This window comes from Salminus brasiliensis, chromosome 1, assembly GCF_030463535.1.
Source record: "Salminus brasiliensis chromosome 1, fSalBra1.hap2, whole genome shotgun sequence".
NCBI classification, from domain to species: Eukaryota; Metazoa; Chordata; class Actinopteri; order Characiformes; family Bryconidae; genus Salminus; species Salminus brasiliensis.
Window position 1 is genome coordinate 65,579,194 of NC_132878.1, and position 18,257 is coordinate 65,597,450.

The following is an 18,257-nucleotide window of genomic DNA, read 5'->3' on the forward strand; positions in this document are numbered from 1 at the left end:
CTCACCTGACCAGATCACTTGCTTTCAACAGCATACCTCCTCTACACAGTTGTGGACAGACTGTTCTTACAGACACAAAGTCTGATCATGTCCTGCATTGACATTGCTGCTCCAACATATCGCATAATGCATGAGCATCACGCTCACTGAATGCATGATTTCCAGCCCTGTTTGCTGATGTGTTTTCCAGGGGTGCTGGCAGGGATTTTGGCCACCATAACAGTTCTCAATTAAATACATAAATAAATAGAGTTCTCAACAAATACTCAATTAATACATTTTAATAAACTACAATAATATATTACATGCACTAAGGTCACTTTAATCACTGTTTTAACTAAACAGGCTATACCCAGGGCCACTACCAGGGATTTTGGGACCCATGAAATGATATACACTGGGCTCCAATTCTAATAAGCAAGTTTTAACTAAGACACCTATTAGACCCTAAGAATCACCCATGCTCCCCCTGCCATATGGCCCCCCTGCAAACACACTGACAATTAATCGCAAAAAATTTGCACTTTGCACTGGACACCAAGCAACCTTTCTGAGAGGCATCTACCGGTTTCTACATTTTTAGTATCAATAACTCCCTTATTATTTTAATGCAATTCAATTCAGTGGTCAGCTTCTAGGCTGGCTGGATTGCTTTAGTTGTACTTCTACATTTTGCTCTTTGGGATATATTGGCCCCCTTTCATGTGGAATGTAGCTGTTCACCTCAGGACGGGTGCCTGATTATACTTCCCCAGATCAGCAGTGTTGGTCAATTAAGCTCCAGCCCTATTTGCCCCAAAAATGAAAGCTGGATCTTCTCATCTGGGCAACTTGATCCCAAATGTTCAAGGTCAAGGTCAACCTACCATAGATCATGGTGGAACTATTGTTATGCTTCTCCACTCTTTTTTTTCATGCTTTCCTTTATTTTGGCCCCCTTCTGCATGCATTAGCACAATGTGCAGTTAAAGGGAACAGGGCACGTATGGGACAAATATTCAGTGCTAACAAACAAATCTGGGGAAAAAAGGGATCTTCACCTTGGTCTCAGTAACACCATGACACAAGAACGCCTTCTTCTACCCATGATGCTCGGCTCTCATTAGCAGCTTTAGTCGATCACTCAGTGTGTTTTCTAACGCGCTGGGCTTTTGATCCGGATGAGGAAAGAGACAGCCCTTTCATTTCAGGAACATGGCATTTCTCTTTGAACACACCAATGGTTTAGCGTCAAGCGCTTCGTTAACGTGAAGGTTACTCTTTTATCACCTGTTTTGGAGCTGTCAGTGGAGAGAGAAAACAGTAACCTGGTAGACAGGCATGGTGAACAAAAACAGGTATAAAAGGGAAGAAGTCAAGTCGAGAGCTGAGTCTCAGACAGATCTCACAGCAGCTCCTCAGAAGAAGGCAGTAGATGAGGCCAGCAATCAGCTTTATACAATAGCTTCAGCGTCTAACCATGAGCTTATTACAAACCCTGAGAAACCGTTCCCTTGATAGAAAAGAAAGTTTCTTTGAATTTCAGTGACATCACCTTCAGATGAAAAGGCTTTTCTTGAGCCTAGATGTGATGCTGAAGAAAACAGGTGTTCTAACAATTTGTACTGCCCTATCGAGCCGTCCTACTGACGTTTTTATAAACCTTTTTTTTTTAAGCATGATACTCAAATTATTTTTATTAGTATTTGCTTGAGTGTTCAATAATTGAATAATAATAGTCAAAAACATAATCATCACCTCCTGTACCTCATCTTTATCCTCCAATATGCTGATTTAGGCTACCAAAATGTTACTTTTCATACAGGGAGCATCTTCTGATGAGCGATTTAGGCTATCCAGATACAGTACTTGCAGTTTTAATGCTTTATAAATGTCATTTAGGCTCTCAAGTACCTACCTGCTAGAACATTTTCTGAGACAGTACTTTTAGCCTCTCAGAACATATTACCTACTATACCTATAAATATACACTATGAAAAGACGGACATACAGCAATCTTGGCCCTCCACCAAGGCAGCTGAGAAGAGCCGTCCCTCAAGTGGATGCCTAACTTGTCCTGAGGATGTGCTATCTGTCTTGTTGTTAACAGCCCCACAGATGGGTGCTCAGTGGGTGAATTGGCTAGTTTGCGTGCCACCCGGGCATGGCCTCTCCTTGGCAGCGCTCTAGGATAAGGTTGGCCTGCTAAACTGTGGAGCTGAGGGGACATTGCCCTCTTAGCAAAGGATACAGCAATCATATCACACTGAAGAACAGGGTTTGAGTCTTAGAAAATGATTTAACTATGCTTTTTACTCATGAAGTACATCGTTTTAGGTTGAAGGGACAAAAGACCATCAATTTTACATGAGATATATATATATATATATGAACACACTTTATTTTGTGTACTATATTTTTATATTCCGTAATAGTACACTTAAAATTCGCAATTGTGTCCATCTTTCCTGTCAGAAGATGACTCTGAAAGGATGTGGAGATGTGAAGTTATAACTGAGAAAAATAAATAAATAATGAACTGGCCACTCCTGACCTCAGCATCCCTGAATGTGTTTGGGAGGACTTGGAGGGTGAGAACATCCAAAACTGAACTTTGGAGGTTTAGAAAGTGCTCCTACAGCTTTCTGAAAGTGAGTCTCCTAAAAAGAATGGGAGCTGCAATTAAGGTAAAGAGTGAGCACACTAAATACAGTGATATTGTAACTGGTTGTTTGATTTCTGGGTAATTTTAATGAAATGCTTTCTGTTTTTTTCCCTAAACCAGATAAATGAGCAACTCTGTAAATAAAAGGAGAATGTTGCAGTGTTATTTATATTTGTGTTTAGCAACCTGTCAATACATTAAACCATACCACAATAAACTGCAGAACTGAAAAGCATCTTCACTACCACACAACTACCAACCCATACGGGTGCAAGTGAAACACTGCCGAATCACTAACATTTTAATAAGACGACAGAGTAGAGTAGGATACAACAAAAGGCGTTACTTAGCAACAAAATACAATTTCTTATAAGAGGCACTCAGAAAGAAATCTCGCACGAAGGCTGCAGATGGGAAATCATCATGCCATTTCAGATTAACAACCACAGCTTCCTTGTCCAATTAGATTATGTTGCTTTATGCACAAATTTTCACACTCCGAGGTGCAGTATAAATAGAGCTAGATTTCATTTTCAGCAGCAAGAGAGACCATGAATTGTAAGGTTAGAAGGTCTGATTATAACACTGTGGCAGCACCAGTTGTATGTGAATTGATATGAATCAGATCAGAGTAGGAGCGTTAGGAAAACCGCATTTGACAAGGGAGAAGTTTTTTGTGTCTTTAGTATCTGCACTGATTCTAAATAAATACATTGTTGGAGATCCATGGTCTTTACTGTCACTGACGTGCTTGGTTATACCCTCAACTGATAAGACCACTTGCGTAAAATATGATGGTTGAAGGTGTGGACTCAAATTCACAGTCGTCTTCAAGCTGTCAAGGAGAAAGGAGAACAAAAAAGAAAAAGAAAAAAAAAAGAAAAGGGAGAAAGCAGGAGAACAGAAATCAAGAGAAGATAACTGAGGTAAATTTAACAAAAGGGGGAAAAAAAAGTGAGCAGAGAGAAATCAGGAAGATGATGAAGACGAAGATACAAAAGAAAGGAAGTAAAGAAAAAGTACAAAAGGACAAAGAATTAGTGGGTTGTCACTTGTGCAGCACAGCACCCACAGAACATCTAACAGTTAGACTACCTGCATCTGATGTTAACAGTGATTTGTTGTGAATATAATATTGTGCACAACACTGTGAACTGTGAGCTACGGCACAAAGGCAGCGAGGAGCCGAGGGATTTGGTCGAATAAATGGCCGTGTTAACAAAACAGCTGGATAGAGATTCAAAATAACACACATCTGCCATCTTGCCGCCTACGCCGTGAGCGTAGAGCTTATCATACCGGGACACTCCAAGTTCTCTGCAACCAGACCACAGTGCTTCTTTGCAACTTTGTAGACCTTTATTTGTGAAAAAAGTACAACAGCTCGTCCTTACAAATAAGCCTATGTAAAGTTGAGAACTGAATACGGAAACCAAAGACAGTTGTCACTGCAGAGGAGAAGTGCATTAACAGTACTCTTGGAGCAGCGGTACTGTTACGCATCTCCACATGATTTACACATATAATTAAGACAAACAAATCTCTTGACATATCAGCAAAATATTGAATAGGAAAAGCCAGAACACATTTCAAGAATCAACCAAATCTGTCCCCCTGCCTCAAAAACTAGCACACACTACTGCTTCGATTCGTGTCTCCTCATATCCTAAAGCTTATGACAGCATGTTTGGGCTTATGTCCTAATAATGCTAGATCCAAATGTACTTAAATATGCATCACTGATTCCATGTTAGTTTAACAATAAAAAAAAAATAAAAGAGAGAGAAGGTTCAAAGCAAATAAATGAATTTTTGCTTGTTTCATTGTAATGGATTAACAAGACAATGCCAGCAGAGATCAAAAGAACTAAAGAGCAAACAGGAAAACAATACCTGTTCCATCCCATGTTACAGAAACCACTAGTTGACGCTTTCAAAGCAACACAGCAAAGCAGATGTTTAGACTAGCATAATCTCGGTTCGGAGATTAATTTGGTCAAATGAAGTTCATCACTGAGCGACAGTCACATGAACTCTAGTTGTACGTAAAGCACTACCATTTTCATTAGTCCTGACTAACCTGATGCAACTTGGCCATCTGAGCACCTTTTTGATCCTGATGTCCGAGAAAAAAAAAATGCTAACAGTGGATTGATGTCCAGTCAACTCACTGCAGCCTAAAGAAAAAAGATGCCACATTACAGATTCACAAAAAAAAAAAAAAAAAAAACACAAAAAAGCAAAAAAAAAAAACAAAAAAAAAAAACACCCCACACTCATTTAAAGGAGATGTTCTCTGTCTCTGAGGACAAATATTAAGATGCGACTATGGGAATATACAAGCTTTTTGTGCACGTGCTCACACAAACACATGTTTAGTCGGTACAATGAGGTTGTGAGGGCATGACATCATATTTATGCATCATTGTTTTCTCCATGGAGGGCAAGGACAGTAAATTACAACCATCGGAGAGTTTGTGTTTGTTTATTTTACGGAAGAGCAGCGCTGCCCTCTCGTGGACAGAGCCGGGCACTGCACCTCTTGAGTTCAGGCTGCACCTGAGGCAGTTGGCGACTTCGCACAGGACACTGCGCCATCGTGGGTTTTTTCATCTGGCCACTGGGAGAGAGGCAGACAACCTGAGCAAATCTACCTGCTGAGTCTCAGCTTTATGGAGTTTTTCAGCACTGGGATGGGGTTAGCCGGCAGAAGAGGTACATCGGAGAGATCCGCACTGGCAATTTTCTGAAAAAAATAAAATGTAAAACATTCAGTTACATGGCACATATAACTTAACTCATCAATTTTCAAGGCCTGGGGACCACACTTAATTTCTCACTCTCATAACTACAATATTTGCAGTAGTTATTAGGATCTGAACGATGTATCAGTTGGCCATACCATCAGCTGAGAGTTGACATGGATTTATCTGATACTTATAAACCATGAGTTTTGTAAAAATGCAAAGGTGCTTAAAAAAATATGTGGATAACAAAGTTTTGTGTTTAGACAGTGATGCATAATATTTGGAATCATCAAATAACCCTAATTATAACAAATGAAGTATTGAAAAATCTGAAAAGTGACAAAAACTAACAAAACCACTAATAACTAATGTTCATATACACTACAATATGAATTCTGACTGATGACTTTAAAACGGCCCATGTCCTACAGTTTTATTTTATGTTTTTTCCTTGGGGTCCACTTACAACCTTTGTGCAGCTTCATGTTCCCAATATGGTCAGTTTTTTTTTTTTTTTTTTTTTTTTTTTTTTACTAAACCATTTTCCAATCTCAATATATTTGTAATGATGTTCGTATTGTGACTAATAATGTAAAAGAGCGCTTTTCCTGAATTGTGCCTTATTGAAGAAGCAAGGTAAGCTGATTTTGCACTACATGGACTTTTTTGGACTATGAAATGAACAGTACATTTTTATGAACAGACTTCTTAAAGCAAGAAAAATTTTCCCTATATTAAATGAAATTATCAGATATCAGTTGTCTAAATTGTCCGGCATGGGTGACGATTCATACTGACCTGAGCTTGAGGCTTCTCCTCTGCACCCAGCTCCTACACGAGGAAAAAAGTAAACAGACGGAAATACATCAGCACTATCATTTCATACATGCAAACCAGAAATTTCAAACCTAAAAGTGAAATCACCAAAAGAAACACTTTTAACACTTACTGTCATTTCAGTCTCCATCTTCACCTCTCCTTCCACAGGGGCCTGCTTCAAATAAACAGCACTATTAAAACATTGATTTGTCATCATCAGCATTTGTCAGCAGCTGCCTTCAATAGCAGATTATTCTGGTAAGTGAAGAACAGAAAACTGCACCTCAGACTCTACTGGAGCTTGTTCCTCTTTTTGCACTGTGGCCTTCACTTCTGAGGTAGACTCCTAAAGGAAAAAAAATGCATTGTGTTTTGTTCAACATGCCAAACCTTCCAGATCAGCCATTGTACTGCACATAGAAAATTATCACATTAACAGATTTCCTCTGATGTTAAATAATTCAAAGAAGATCAGGTAGCAAAGTATAAGTTCTAATGAGCACAAGCACTATTACCTCTTCTACTTTGAGCTTCTTGTCCTTCTCAGCTTGGAGGGATGAGCCTGGTCTCTTCCCAGCAGGGGGACCCAGGAGAGGAGGGCTGCTGGTACTGTTCGATGTGGTCCCCTGGGCTGTAATAGGAAATGTAATATTATAGAGAATCTTTATGGTGCAAGAAAGCTTACGAAATTACAGCTGATAAACTTATACACAAAAAAGACAGACATACCTCCAACAGGAGCTGTGCCTCCTGAAGAGTCTGTTTTACCTTGAGATTCTGTACTGGCGGAGGTTGCTGTGCAGCTGGACACATTGTAGATGGGGACATCATATTTTGTAGATATTTCAAGAAAATGAAATAAATAAAAATATGGTTACACTTAATACAGATGCTACCCTACAACCTATCTACCGAAACTGTACAAAACAAAGTTGTTAAAAACGACAGTGAAACTTAACGAATACAGATAAGATTAGGACGAGGGTTGAGATTAGGATGTAGGTCAATGTTAGGGTCTGAGTTTTGCGTTTTTTGCTTGATGTTCGGAATAATAGCAACTTAATAATTAGGAAGTATATAATAATTCAACTTTAAAATATTAGGTTAAGCATTTACAAAACATCTAGCATAGACCATTAAAATGTTGTGCCTGCCACTGTAGACATCTTAAGAATAGAAAAATCAAAAACATCAAATATGGCAGTTCACGCCAAAGATTAATACAACCTTACGCTTGGATGTCTAAAGTATTGTGATACGACATGAGCTATTAGCGAATAATAATTACCCATGAGGACTGGTAGAATGACCACTCTTGGCAACAGTAGAAGAGGAGGTGCCGGTAGGGGAGGGCATGGACATGCTGTTGTCACTGTCCAGTGACAGATCCACACTGCTGTCATTCATACCACGCAGGCCCTCAGTGGAATGCTGTAAGGCAGGAAAAGATCAATAGTTAGGGACAGCAAAAGGAATGTGACTGAAATACAACTGACCAAAACCAGATCTACCAAGAAACTGCGTGTCTAGACTAGGCCTGCCACAATCAAAACCATTTTAAGAAAGATTTATACCACTGATATAATAGAAAAAGCAAGTATACCATTTTAAAGAGTAGGAATATTCATATATTAAAATTGGAATAAAAATGTTTAAATATCCTACATAAATAAAATAAAACCATTGTTAAAAATACATACAAGTAAACAAAATGCGATAATATCAAGGGCACTTAAAATGATAAAGGCCCTGTCCATTTTTAGAACAATAAGTCGATAACATAATTGTCGTGACAGGCCCATTCCAGACAGAATCCAGGAAAATGTTCACATGCCTTTCTCCTCTTCAGAATGACCAGGTCTGGCAGCAGTTGGTGAAGCTGCTTCCGCTTCACATGCATCACTGTTATTTTCATGTCAGGCTCAAACATCTTACTGGTGATGGCCTGGCGGTACACTGTGTTCATTCAGAAGATATAAGTTGCAATTAGTGATAATCAACAACTCAACCGAGCTGCTCTAAACCTGGAAATGAAGCACAAACCCTTAACCCTTACACCAAGATGCTATTAGGACCAATCACCCTTCTGTTGAGTGATTGGAAGCCAAAAGTACTACTTTTGCAAACAACTGTAACATTTTATCTCATGATTGGATTAAACTAAAACATTAACTTCGTTTTAAACCATTAAATAATGTGCAGTAATAGGCTTGTAGAAGCTTTAATTGAACCTATTAGACTTTATTATTCACATTAACCCAATCTAACTCCAGTGATGCATCTAAAAAAATATACATGGCTCATTTAGCATACAAATATATGGGCTACATGGATGTACTACATAGCCATAACCCCAATGAGCTTAGTGTTGAGCCATACTCAACTCACAAACTGCTTGGTGTCAATTAACTGAGGAGTTGCTGGAGCAAAAACCAAAACACTAAACTGTTCAGGGATTGTGGCCCTCCCGCAGTGATATGCATAAACACACACATTTACACAAAAAAACTTCTCAATAAACAACATACTAACAATCTTTTTTTCAGAAAAAGAGCATCCTACCCGTGTCAGTGAAGGACTGGATATCAAAGGTCAGGTCCACATTGAGATGTTCGGACCCTTCCATTTTCTTGAAATCAATGCCAATGACCCACATGGTGCTGAATTCCTCCCTGTTCACAAGCATTGAACATGTAACAACATGTTTAGATGAGAACAGAAAGAAGGAAACAGGGACATTTGATAATTTTCCAGGTGACGAAATAAACAAAGCCTATACAAGAAACATTTTTCTACAAATTGTAAAGCACATAAAAAAGCATTTGAATAATAAAACATGACCTCTGTGAAGGTGCTTAAACATTTGCATACAGCAGTACAAATATGTCAATGCAAAAAGAACTTGTACGTAATCACTCACTTGTCACTGCCTTCCTTGGGTCCAGGGAATGACTGTGGATTGACATGGGCAAGGGTAATAAATTCATTCTTCTCCAAGTTCCCCACCAGGATCCTGATCTTGGACTCCACAAGGCCAACCCTGTTGAAAACATACAGTATCAGGTGGAGGCTTACTCATAAGCTTCCACAACAGCCACCAAGTACTGTATCTTTAATAAAGCAACCAACAAGGCGCTGTACAGACTCAGCAAACGTTCTTTGGCAAAACAATAAAACAGCTCATCAGACCAATCATGTGTCTGCAGTACTCACCACTCGAGGTGCTGCTTCTCAGTGGGCGCACTTGCTAGCAACACAATATAATGCCTTGGAACATAAAAGACAGAACAATGCCATTACATCCTTTAAACAGAAGCCGTTCACCTAAACTCCGGGAGGGCTATGGGCCCCAGGGCCACCCAGACCTAAACATAATTGTACACTGGGATTACTCTAAACTCAAATCAACCACTGATGCAGCATTACTAGTCCATACTAGAAAACCAAGATTGTGTCTATCTTAGTCTACACTTACATATTTAAATGCTTATACAAACCAATGTAATTATTGAAGTTATACTCCAAACTAAAATACTTATGATTATGTTAATTTTACTTCTGGTCATTATTCCTGGAGTCAGATACACCCTAAAATTTAACGTACATATACAAATGAACCACTGAACGTCAAGGGCATTGCTTTGCAATTTAAGATCCTCCCTAATCAACTTAAATCATCCAGAGTCCAGTTATGATCATCCATGTATTTGGGGGGGAAAAAAATAAAACAGTAGACAATTTCACATAAGAATTTATTTTAACAGTTAGAGGGGGAAAAAAAAGATAAAAGTAGTGGTTACTATGAACAAGGTCTTACAAAAACAGCGACTCACACTAATTAATGCAGTTAAGCTGCATCATTTTTGTAAATGAGAACAAGAACAGCAAATCCATTTGGACCACCAGACGAAGAATCTCTTTCTTAAGCATATTTTATGCAAGTAAAGGCAAACCATAATATTAATTGATTTTGTCTAAATTAGAGAAGTAGATAGTCTTAATAGTGCTGTTTCTATATACATATTTTTATTAAGAGTAAGGTATACGCTCCTCTACAGTCTAAATCCATGAAAGAATGATTTAAAGGCTTAAGAATTAAGGATTTATTTAGACAAAACCAATTAATGAATTTCCCAAAATGATTACTTCCTCTGAAGACAAAAATGAAAGTTTACCTCAAACTCCTATTACACTCTAAGGCTACTAGATGGTCTATAGAAAAGGACAAGCATGTTTAACAGCTCACTTTCATTTGTAAACACAAGAAAATGTCCTACTCCTACCATCTCTGATCCTACTACGTGCTGTTTCTTCAGTTCACACGATGTCAGATACAAAAAAAGGGGACAAACATGATGCACAAAGAGAACCTAATGATCTGGAAAGTAGTTAAACTAATGGATTAAACATTACCTTTCCTTCTTGAACAAGAAAAGTTGTTCTGATCAAACAAATAGGTGCTCAGATATTTATGGTTCATTAAATTTGAAGTGCTTATATATTTATATATTAAAAAAACAAGATCCATGTATTTCATTTTTTGGTAAAAAGGGATAACTTCAGTCATGAGATGAGAACATGCACACTAAATGTTTATGGACTTATAAAAAAAAAAGAAAACAAAAAACACTACAAAAACACAGACTAACAAGAAATACGTTGTACAAATTGTGAACTAAAGCATTTTATTTTTGAATTGCATACAATAAGGCACAAGAAAAGCAGTAAAAAAAATCAGATATTTTTTTGATTTCCATATACCTACCTTAGGAAAGACAAACAATCATTTCAAATAGGAGTCTGGTACATTGTGGGCATGGTCTACAATTATTAATCGTCAAGCAGGATTATGACAATTGGATTCATGAGTACGACTGTGCCTGAAGCCCACTGCCTTGTGCTCGGAGTAATTCAAAATGTTAGCATTAGCTCTTTAATTAGGCTTTATTTCTTCTTTTTCAAACTGTAGCAATATGCAACATATGATGTAGGACAGCTTGTTTGTGTTTGTGCAATTTTGAAATCTTTATTGAAATAGTTGAATCTCACCATGTGTGTCCAACAGGATAAGCAGCTCAATACATACTTGTATTTTTGAAAGAAGTTTGGAGCTTCAAATAGTTTGGACCAATCTGCTTTGTTCAGCAATATTTCATCTGTGATGGCTAGACCTGGAAAAAAAACAGCAAAACGCTAAGAAGCATTTCAGGACACCTGATACATACATTCTCATACTATTTTTAACTGTAGTAATCAACAAGAAGGATCCAGTGTACGGCGTGTAAAAAAGACTGACCCTGTTTGAACTCCTCAACCATGATGTTCCGGGTGGACACAGACACATTGTACGTGGAGTTCTGCTGGGGATAGGCCGGAGTAATGATAGGCATGAGGTGGTATCGGTCACTAGGGGTCACCTGCAACAATCCAAGTCATTTAAAATGACAGTTCAGCAAAAATAAGTGAATGAACAAATAAAAAAATATGTAAAAACTACACATGCTTTACAACTTTCAGGTTAAAAAACAAGAAACTGAACATGGAGAACAATTAACACTTTCACTAAATTAAGGTAAGTTCAATAACAGTGCCCCAGAGATGGACTTAAGATAAAGCCATACTCTTGGGTCCCAGACAGGCAGGTTGAGGTTGCAGTCTTCTGGCTGCTTCAAAAGAACTGGATTCGGCCACTCCCTAACAAAGCATTAAAGAAACAAAGAGAACAAAACAGTGACTTACTGAAGTGTCCATTTCATAACACCACATTAGTAAGGTTCATTGATTTAACAACGGCCCTTAATTACCAATATCTTCCTTATTTTCTTAAACTCTTCTTGAGAAAAGTCCAAACAAAAGATCTATTAGAATCACAGCTGTGCTCTTACAATGATGGATCCAATGATCCCATTGTCCTCGTAAACTGAACAAATACCAAATGTATGTGTATTTGTGAAAACTGCTTACGGGGGTTTTAAAAAGGAATTTCTGCTTACAGGCCTATTATAATCCCGATGATATTATCTACCATTATAAGATAGTTTATGAAACATTAAGTACAACTGCAAGAGTAAGAGACCTTTATTAAATGAAACGTTCAAAACTATGTAACGCCACCATGTGGACAAACTATACAATTTATTAATTTTTTTAAGATGTTAGGTTAAGTCCTTGTAAGAATCATCCCTATTAGGGATATATTTTAGAGGATCTTTTGGTGATGTGATATAATGTTTAAGTTAGGAAGAACTCACCACTTGGAGAAAACCAGGAAGAATTTATGAACAAGGGTTGAGGCCACAGCGTTGGGGTAAAGCTGACAGGTACGAGCCACCAGCATGGCCCACGAAACACCACCCAGGAAACCCAGGATATTTGAATAGATGTTATGACCTGAAAAAGTTTGCCCATTAACTTAAAACCCCTTCAGTGCCTTTTAACTCAAATGCAGGATAAATAAAAAATAAAAATCCATTTATTAGACTCAAAACACTGCAGCCTTTTTAAACAGTCTGTACAAGAGACATCTGGATAAAAAAAATGGTTCACTGAGACAGCGTTCAGCACAGAAAAAGTGAAAAAAATCTGATTTATTCATAAATGTGTTTAGCAATTTTTTATTGGGGCTTTAAAGGTGTGCACTTCTAAGCTTCCATACAGATGCCAGCAATTTACCTATTCATTAAAACTGGAAGCCTTAGCAGTGATGCATCACATCCAAGCCAAACTATTGTGCTCCAACAGAAGACAAAAGTCATTCAAAATGCTGCAGTGTAGAGGTCCTTTGACAGCACTAATCCTTTCTAAACACAGCAGTTCTTTTGTTTGTATTCCACAAATGCCACATACAACTACTTCATTAAAAAGAGCATCACAAAGAGGGATGCTCACTGACTCACGTTTGGCCCACAGTTTGATGGCTCTGAGGGTAAGCCTGAAATTTTCAATGTTGGGCACCAAGTGAAGAATCTCATCTGTGACCCTGCAACCTGAGCATGAAAAGTCACATCAGCAATACATCTCACAATATACTATACTTCCACTACTATATTTCAAATTTGGCTACATAAGTAATATAATAAATAATAATTTGAGTGAAGCATTCTATTATGCCTCTACCCAGCACTAAAGGCTTTAGTGTGTACGGACCAACTTTTTATTATTCTATTTGTTGTTTCTTGCAAGTATGCTGACCAATCCGGGTCTTTCGAATGTCTAATGCATGTAAACCAACAAATCTAAATGACATGAATGCAACAACCAATGCGTAATAACAATACAAGGCAAACAGCTTGTCAAATTGGAGCAATATTGATACATTTTGTGTTCTGTCCATATCATGTCTACTATGGACTAGAAAAGATCTTCACGGTCACAAAAAAAAAATGTTTTTTTTGCTGTTTTTTACTCTTTGAAATAATGTAAATCTGGCATTTTTCTTTACATTGTGTCTAGATTTGATGTTGTATGAACTGATCAAATCTAACAATGATACCAAATAGTAAAGAATTTTTTTTTCATTCTCCTGTACAGTTGACACTTTGGAGATGCAAGGTTTTTGCACGAAAACGACAATAAATTTTATTTGGCCGCACAACCAGTGTATAGAAAAAAAAAATTACCATTCAGGCTTCTTATACAGCGGATGTCTAGGTTCTTCAGTAGACTGTCATCTCTCAGGTCTAAATTTTCTGGAATGGTCTGCAGCGCTAGCCGAGCAAACAGTATGTCAATCTGACACAAACAAAAAATAAATAAACAAATAAATAACTCTATAAAAATAACTAATAAAAATGTCCATGTTCCATTCAAACAGAATTTAAGCATATCAAGTAAAATACCTCAATGCCATCAAATGACAGTTTTATCACAGGTACAAATGCTTCTTCCACAGCCTAGAACAAATAATAATAAAGTAGTATCACTTACTTATCTACAAAAAGATTACTGCTACATACTCTTTTCATAAATATCCTACCCTCAAGTCTTTGACCTCCTCTTGCTCTTTTAATTTATCATAAAAAGAGGTGAAGAAGTCTGACCTCTCCACATGGCGAGGAGCAACACAAAGAGCATCTATATCAGCACCTGGAATTTAGACAAAATAAGTCTCCCTTAGATACTCAGGAAGTTTAAACAAATAATAACTACATCTATTTTTAAGTTATAAGTTATGTGGAAAGCTGAATCATTTATTTACCTTTAGTGTGGACTCCTAACCTGTAGGAGCCAAACGTAAATATTTTTCCTCCAACATTATCTATCAGTGATGCTGGAATATTCTGCAGAGAACAAAATCTCATATTAGACGATTGTAAAGAAAGCAATTCAACAAATCAAAGAAATGTAATTGAACACTGCTCCACTCCCTGAATTGTAGATCATTATTTGAAGACAATGCAACCATAATAAAAAAAAAGGGACAAACAGGATGCCCCAAAACCAGTGCACAAAAAAGTGCAAAAAAACATTCAAAGAAGAGCTAAAAGGCAGTAAGCCTTGTGTAAGCAGTACACAATACTATAATACATTGGGTTTTCCTTTTCTACATTAGAAAATGTGTCTTCTTACCTTGGATTCACTGATCTCACGGATCCACTCCTTAACCAGTGTATTTAATTTGCCCAGAACCAGGATTCTGCAAACACAAAAACAGTCATTCAAACTCACAAACTCTTCAATCTGCCAACAACACTCGACTTCCCAATACCGAAACCAGCTTGACACAACTGCTTCTTTGCGATTCAAGACTAAAACCAGTGTTCACCTTCGCTGCAGCTCCAGCTCCTCCTCAAACACGCCAAACGGCTTCAACGCATCTGTCAGTTTCTGAGTCAGCGCCAGGTCTGAATCCTTTGGCAGGACCAGACTGATGGGAGACGTGATCCCATAGTGCTTTGGGGTCTGCTGGGCCGTCTGAACTTGATTTGTGATCGGACTGAGGAACAACAAAGTTGTCAGGTCAGTTAGGTACGACATTTTAACATTTTGAGAGAGAAAAAAAAAAAACTACTCGATTTTTTTTATGCAAATTGAGACACTGACAAACTAAGACCATGATATGGTCTGGTATGGGTGATATACCAGATGATAAATGTCAGGATAACGCCATCCTACAATTTACAACACACATTTAGATTTGGAGGCCACTTTTAGACAACAGTAACTGAAGAACTGAATATCTTGATTACTTTATTGAATATTAAGCAACAGATCAGAATGATATAAAATATAGAAATGTTCATGTTGTCAGAAAAATATATACGAGTCGACTGAGTGATGCTGTAATTCGCCACAAGAAACTGCGACACCCAGCGGGAAATGTCTGAACTGCATGGAAAGAACAAAGTGTTCAATCAGACAGAGGACAGAAATAAACACTCCTCATTCACTCCGTTATCTACACACACATGAACGAGGACACAGACGCGAGGGCTTACACGATACGTTCAGTCTGACATGTAGCTACTACATGTGAAAGACGGGTTTATGAAACGTTATCAAGACAAACATCACATTTAGAAAAGGAACTGTCAAACCTAAGAAGCTGATTTTGGCCTTTTACTAGTATTTCAGTTAAACTAGCTAGCTAGCTAACTGCCACCACTAACATACCTAGCTATGCTACATTTAAAGTGGATCGGAAACTTCACAAAATAATATTACAGCTACTGAAAAATTACGATAATTGTCTTTAAATAATTAGTTAAATATTTTAAACCCAGCAACGTCTCTGGTTTGGTGATAAATTAGGGCTATAATGTGTCCCCTTTTATCGCCGTTTCACGTAGCTAGCTAGCTAGCCTACCGAGCTAGCTAGTGCTAGCTGTCGTTAACGTCACTTCTCAGTGTTTATAAACGTGTTTTATTTCTCTGTCACCAATAATTAGAAGATTGTCAGTTTTAGGTGTGGGCTTTTAGAAACCTGACATAGAGAATATAAACTGCTCCATTAATAAAACTCTAAGTCTTTAAACTTATGAGTGTTTTTGTTGGCCGTAGAGCTGATATAGCCGTTAGCTGCCTTGGTTACTAGGCTAGCCCCGCCAGGTCAGGTAAAATAACGTTGCAAGCTAAACCCGTATCTGACCTGCTGTTTTAACGCCATTACGTTCACAGTATTAAAACAGGTCACTCCTGGTCAGAAGAGAAATCTAATGTTGATGTTTGCTGCAGGGTTTCTGTTATTCGCTTGCCCCCCATAGGCCTCTAAATGGTCGAATAGGTCCGTGTTGGAAATCCGTCATTAATACTCACAACGGCATGGCGGCTCTGCCCCCTCTCTCCCTCTCCCTATCTAGCTGTGTGTCTCTCTCGCTCTCCCTCTCTCTTCAGTTAAAGCTCGCTGAAGTCTGTCACATTCTGCCGCAGCTTAGCGGCGGTTTACTGCGCGGGTTTGGCGCTTTTGTTCGTGCAAACATGGCGCTCCGCAAAACAGACAGCACCAGGGCTTCTTCTGTTCACACAGCAGCGAGACAAACAGGGGGAAACACACCTCCACCCAGCGGAGGAAACGAGGAAAGAGTGTGTGAACTGCAGGAGAGAGGGCGCGGAGCTTCACCGCCATCCTCATGATTACAACTGCTGAGCAACTGTACTGGTGTCAGAGCAATTACAATAATAGCAATACTAGACTCAGGGTAGTAGTAATAATAATAATAATAATAATAGCAATACTAGACTCAGGGTAGTAGTAATAATAATAATAATAATAATAATAGCAATACTAGACTCAGGGTAGTAGTAATAATAATAATAATAATAATAATAATAATAATACTAGACTCAGGGTAGTGGTAATAATAATAATAATAATAATAATAATAATAATAATAATAATAGCAATACTAGACTCAGGGTAGTAGTAATAATAATAATAATAATAATAATAGCAATACTAGACTCAGGGTAGTAGTAATAATAATAATAATAATAATAATAGCAATACTAGACTCAGGGTAGTAGTAATAATAATAATAATAATAATAATAATAATAATAATAATAGCAATACTAGACTCAGGGTAGTAGTAATAATAATAATAATAATAATAATAATAATAATAGCAATACTAGACTCAGGATAGTAGTAATAATAATAATAATAATAATAATAATAGCAATACTAGACTCAGGGTAGTAGTAGTAGTAATAATAATAATAATAATAATAATAATAGCAACAAAAATATAAACATCTAATAACTATAATAATAGCAGTAATGACAGGATAAGAAAAAGAAAAAAGAACCTCTCTTAGTTAAGTGAAACGTTATTATTTTATTAATTAATTTTATTCAACATACGTAAGTAATTTTCTTGAATAATGGAAAATCTTCACTGTTAACTGTTGAGACCATTGGCTGTAGCAGAAAATGATGGATAGGTACCCCCTAGACAGGGCGTCAGTGCATCGCAGGGTAACACACCCATTCATGCATACCGATACTGTCACTATAAGCTCTTTTAATTGAATCAGATTGTGATACAGTACTCATACTTTCACTATAGTACAGTTTCTGCTCTTTTAATTGAGTTAGATTGTGATACAGTATCCATACTTTCACTATAGTATAGTTTCTGCTCTTTTAATTGAGTTAGATTGTGATACAGTATCCATACTTTCACTATAGTACAGTTTCTGCTCTTTTAATTGAGTTAGATTGTGATACAGTATCCATACTTTCACTATAGTACAGTTTCTGCTCCTTTAATTGAGTCAGATTGTGATACAGTACTCATACTTTCACTATAGTACAGTTTCTGCTCTTTTAATTGAGTTAGATTGTGATACAGTATCCATACTTTCACTATAGTACAGTTTCTGCTCTTTTAATTGAGTTAGATTGTGATACAGTATCCATACTTTACTATAGTACAGTTTCTGATCTTTTAATTGAGTTAGATTGTGATACAGTACCCATACTGTCACTATAGTACAGTTTCTGATCTTTTAATTGAGTTAAATTGTGATACAGTACCCATACTGTCACTATAGTACAGTTTCTGCTCCTTTAATTGAGTTAGATTGTGATACAGTACCCATACTTTCA

General features: G+C 37.4%; 1 protein-coding gene across 3 annotated transcripts; it reads right to left on the minus strand.

The window, feature by feature from the left end:
* Positions 1-3,981: 3,981 nt before the first annotated feature.
* Positions 3,982-16,689, minus strand: papola (poly(A) polymerase alpha). Of its 3 annotated transcripts, none has more exons than XM_072686674.1 (23): positions 16,464-16,689; positions 14,974-15,144; positions 14,778-14,844; positions 14,407-14,488; positions 14,185-14,294; positions 14,048-14,101; positions 13,829-13,940; positions 13,106-13,195; positions 12,461-12,599; positions 11,831-11,903; positions 11,506-11,626; positions 11,296-11,380; positions 9,423-9,476; positions 9,130-9,249; positions 8,772-8,881; positions 8,044-8,165; positions 7,498-7,640; positions 6,978-7,012; positions 6,725-6,840; positions 6,493-6,555; positions 6,340-6,384; positions 6,189-6,221; positions 3,982-5,389 (listed from the first exon to the last, which is right to left on the minus strand). In XM_072686674.1, the coding sequence occupies exons 1-23, from the start codon at positions 16,469-16,471 to the stop codon at positions 5,294-5,296; spliced, it is 2,049 nt and encodes a 682-aa protein (XP_072542775.1). In that variant the 5' UTR covers positions 16,472-16,689; the 3' UTR covers positions 3,982-5,293. The 3 variants fall into 3 exon arrangements, with proteins under 3 accessions (XP_072542775.1, XP_072542758.1, XP_072542767.1); XM_072686657.1 differs by having other exon boundaries at positions 6,939-7,012; positions 16,464-16,688; XM_072686666.1 differs by having other exon boundaries at positions 6,340-6,381; positions 6,939-7,012; positions 16,464-16,687.
* Between the last annotated feature and the right edge of the window lie 1,568 nt (positions 16,690-18,257).

What these genes read in the sequence shown, in the direction of transcription:
- papola (XM_072686657.1), bottom strand. An exon ending in AGGAGGTCAAAGACTTGAGG is followed by an intron (nt 14,102 to 14,184) that starts GTAGGATATTTA and finishes TATTTGTTCTAG; the next exon opens with GCTGTGGAAGAAGCATTTGT. An exon ending in GAGAAGCAGCACCTCGAGTG is followed by an intron (nt 9,250 to 9,422) that starts GTGAGTACTGCA and finishes TGTTTTCAACAG; the next exon opens with GGTTGGCCTTGTGGAGTCCA.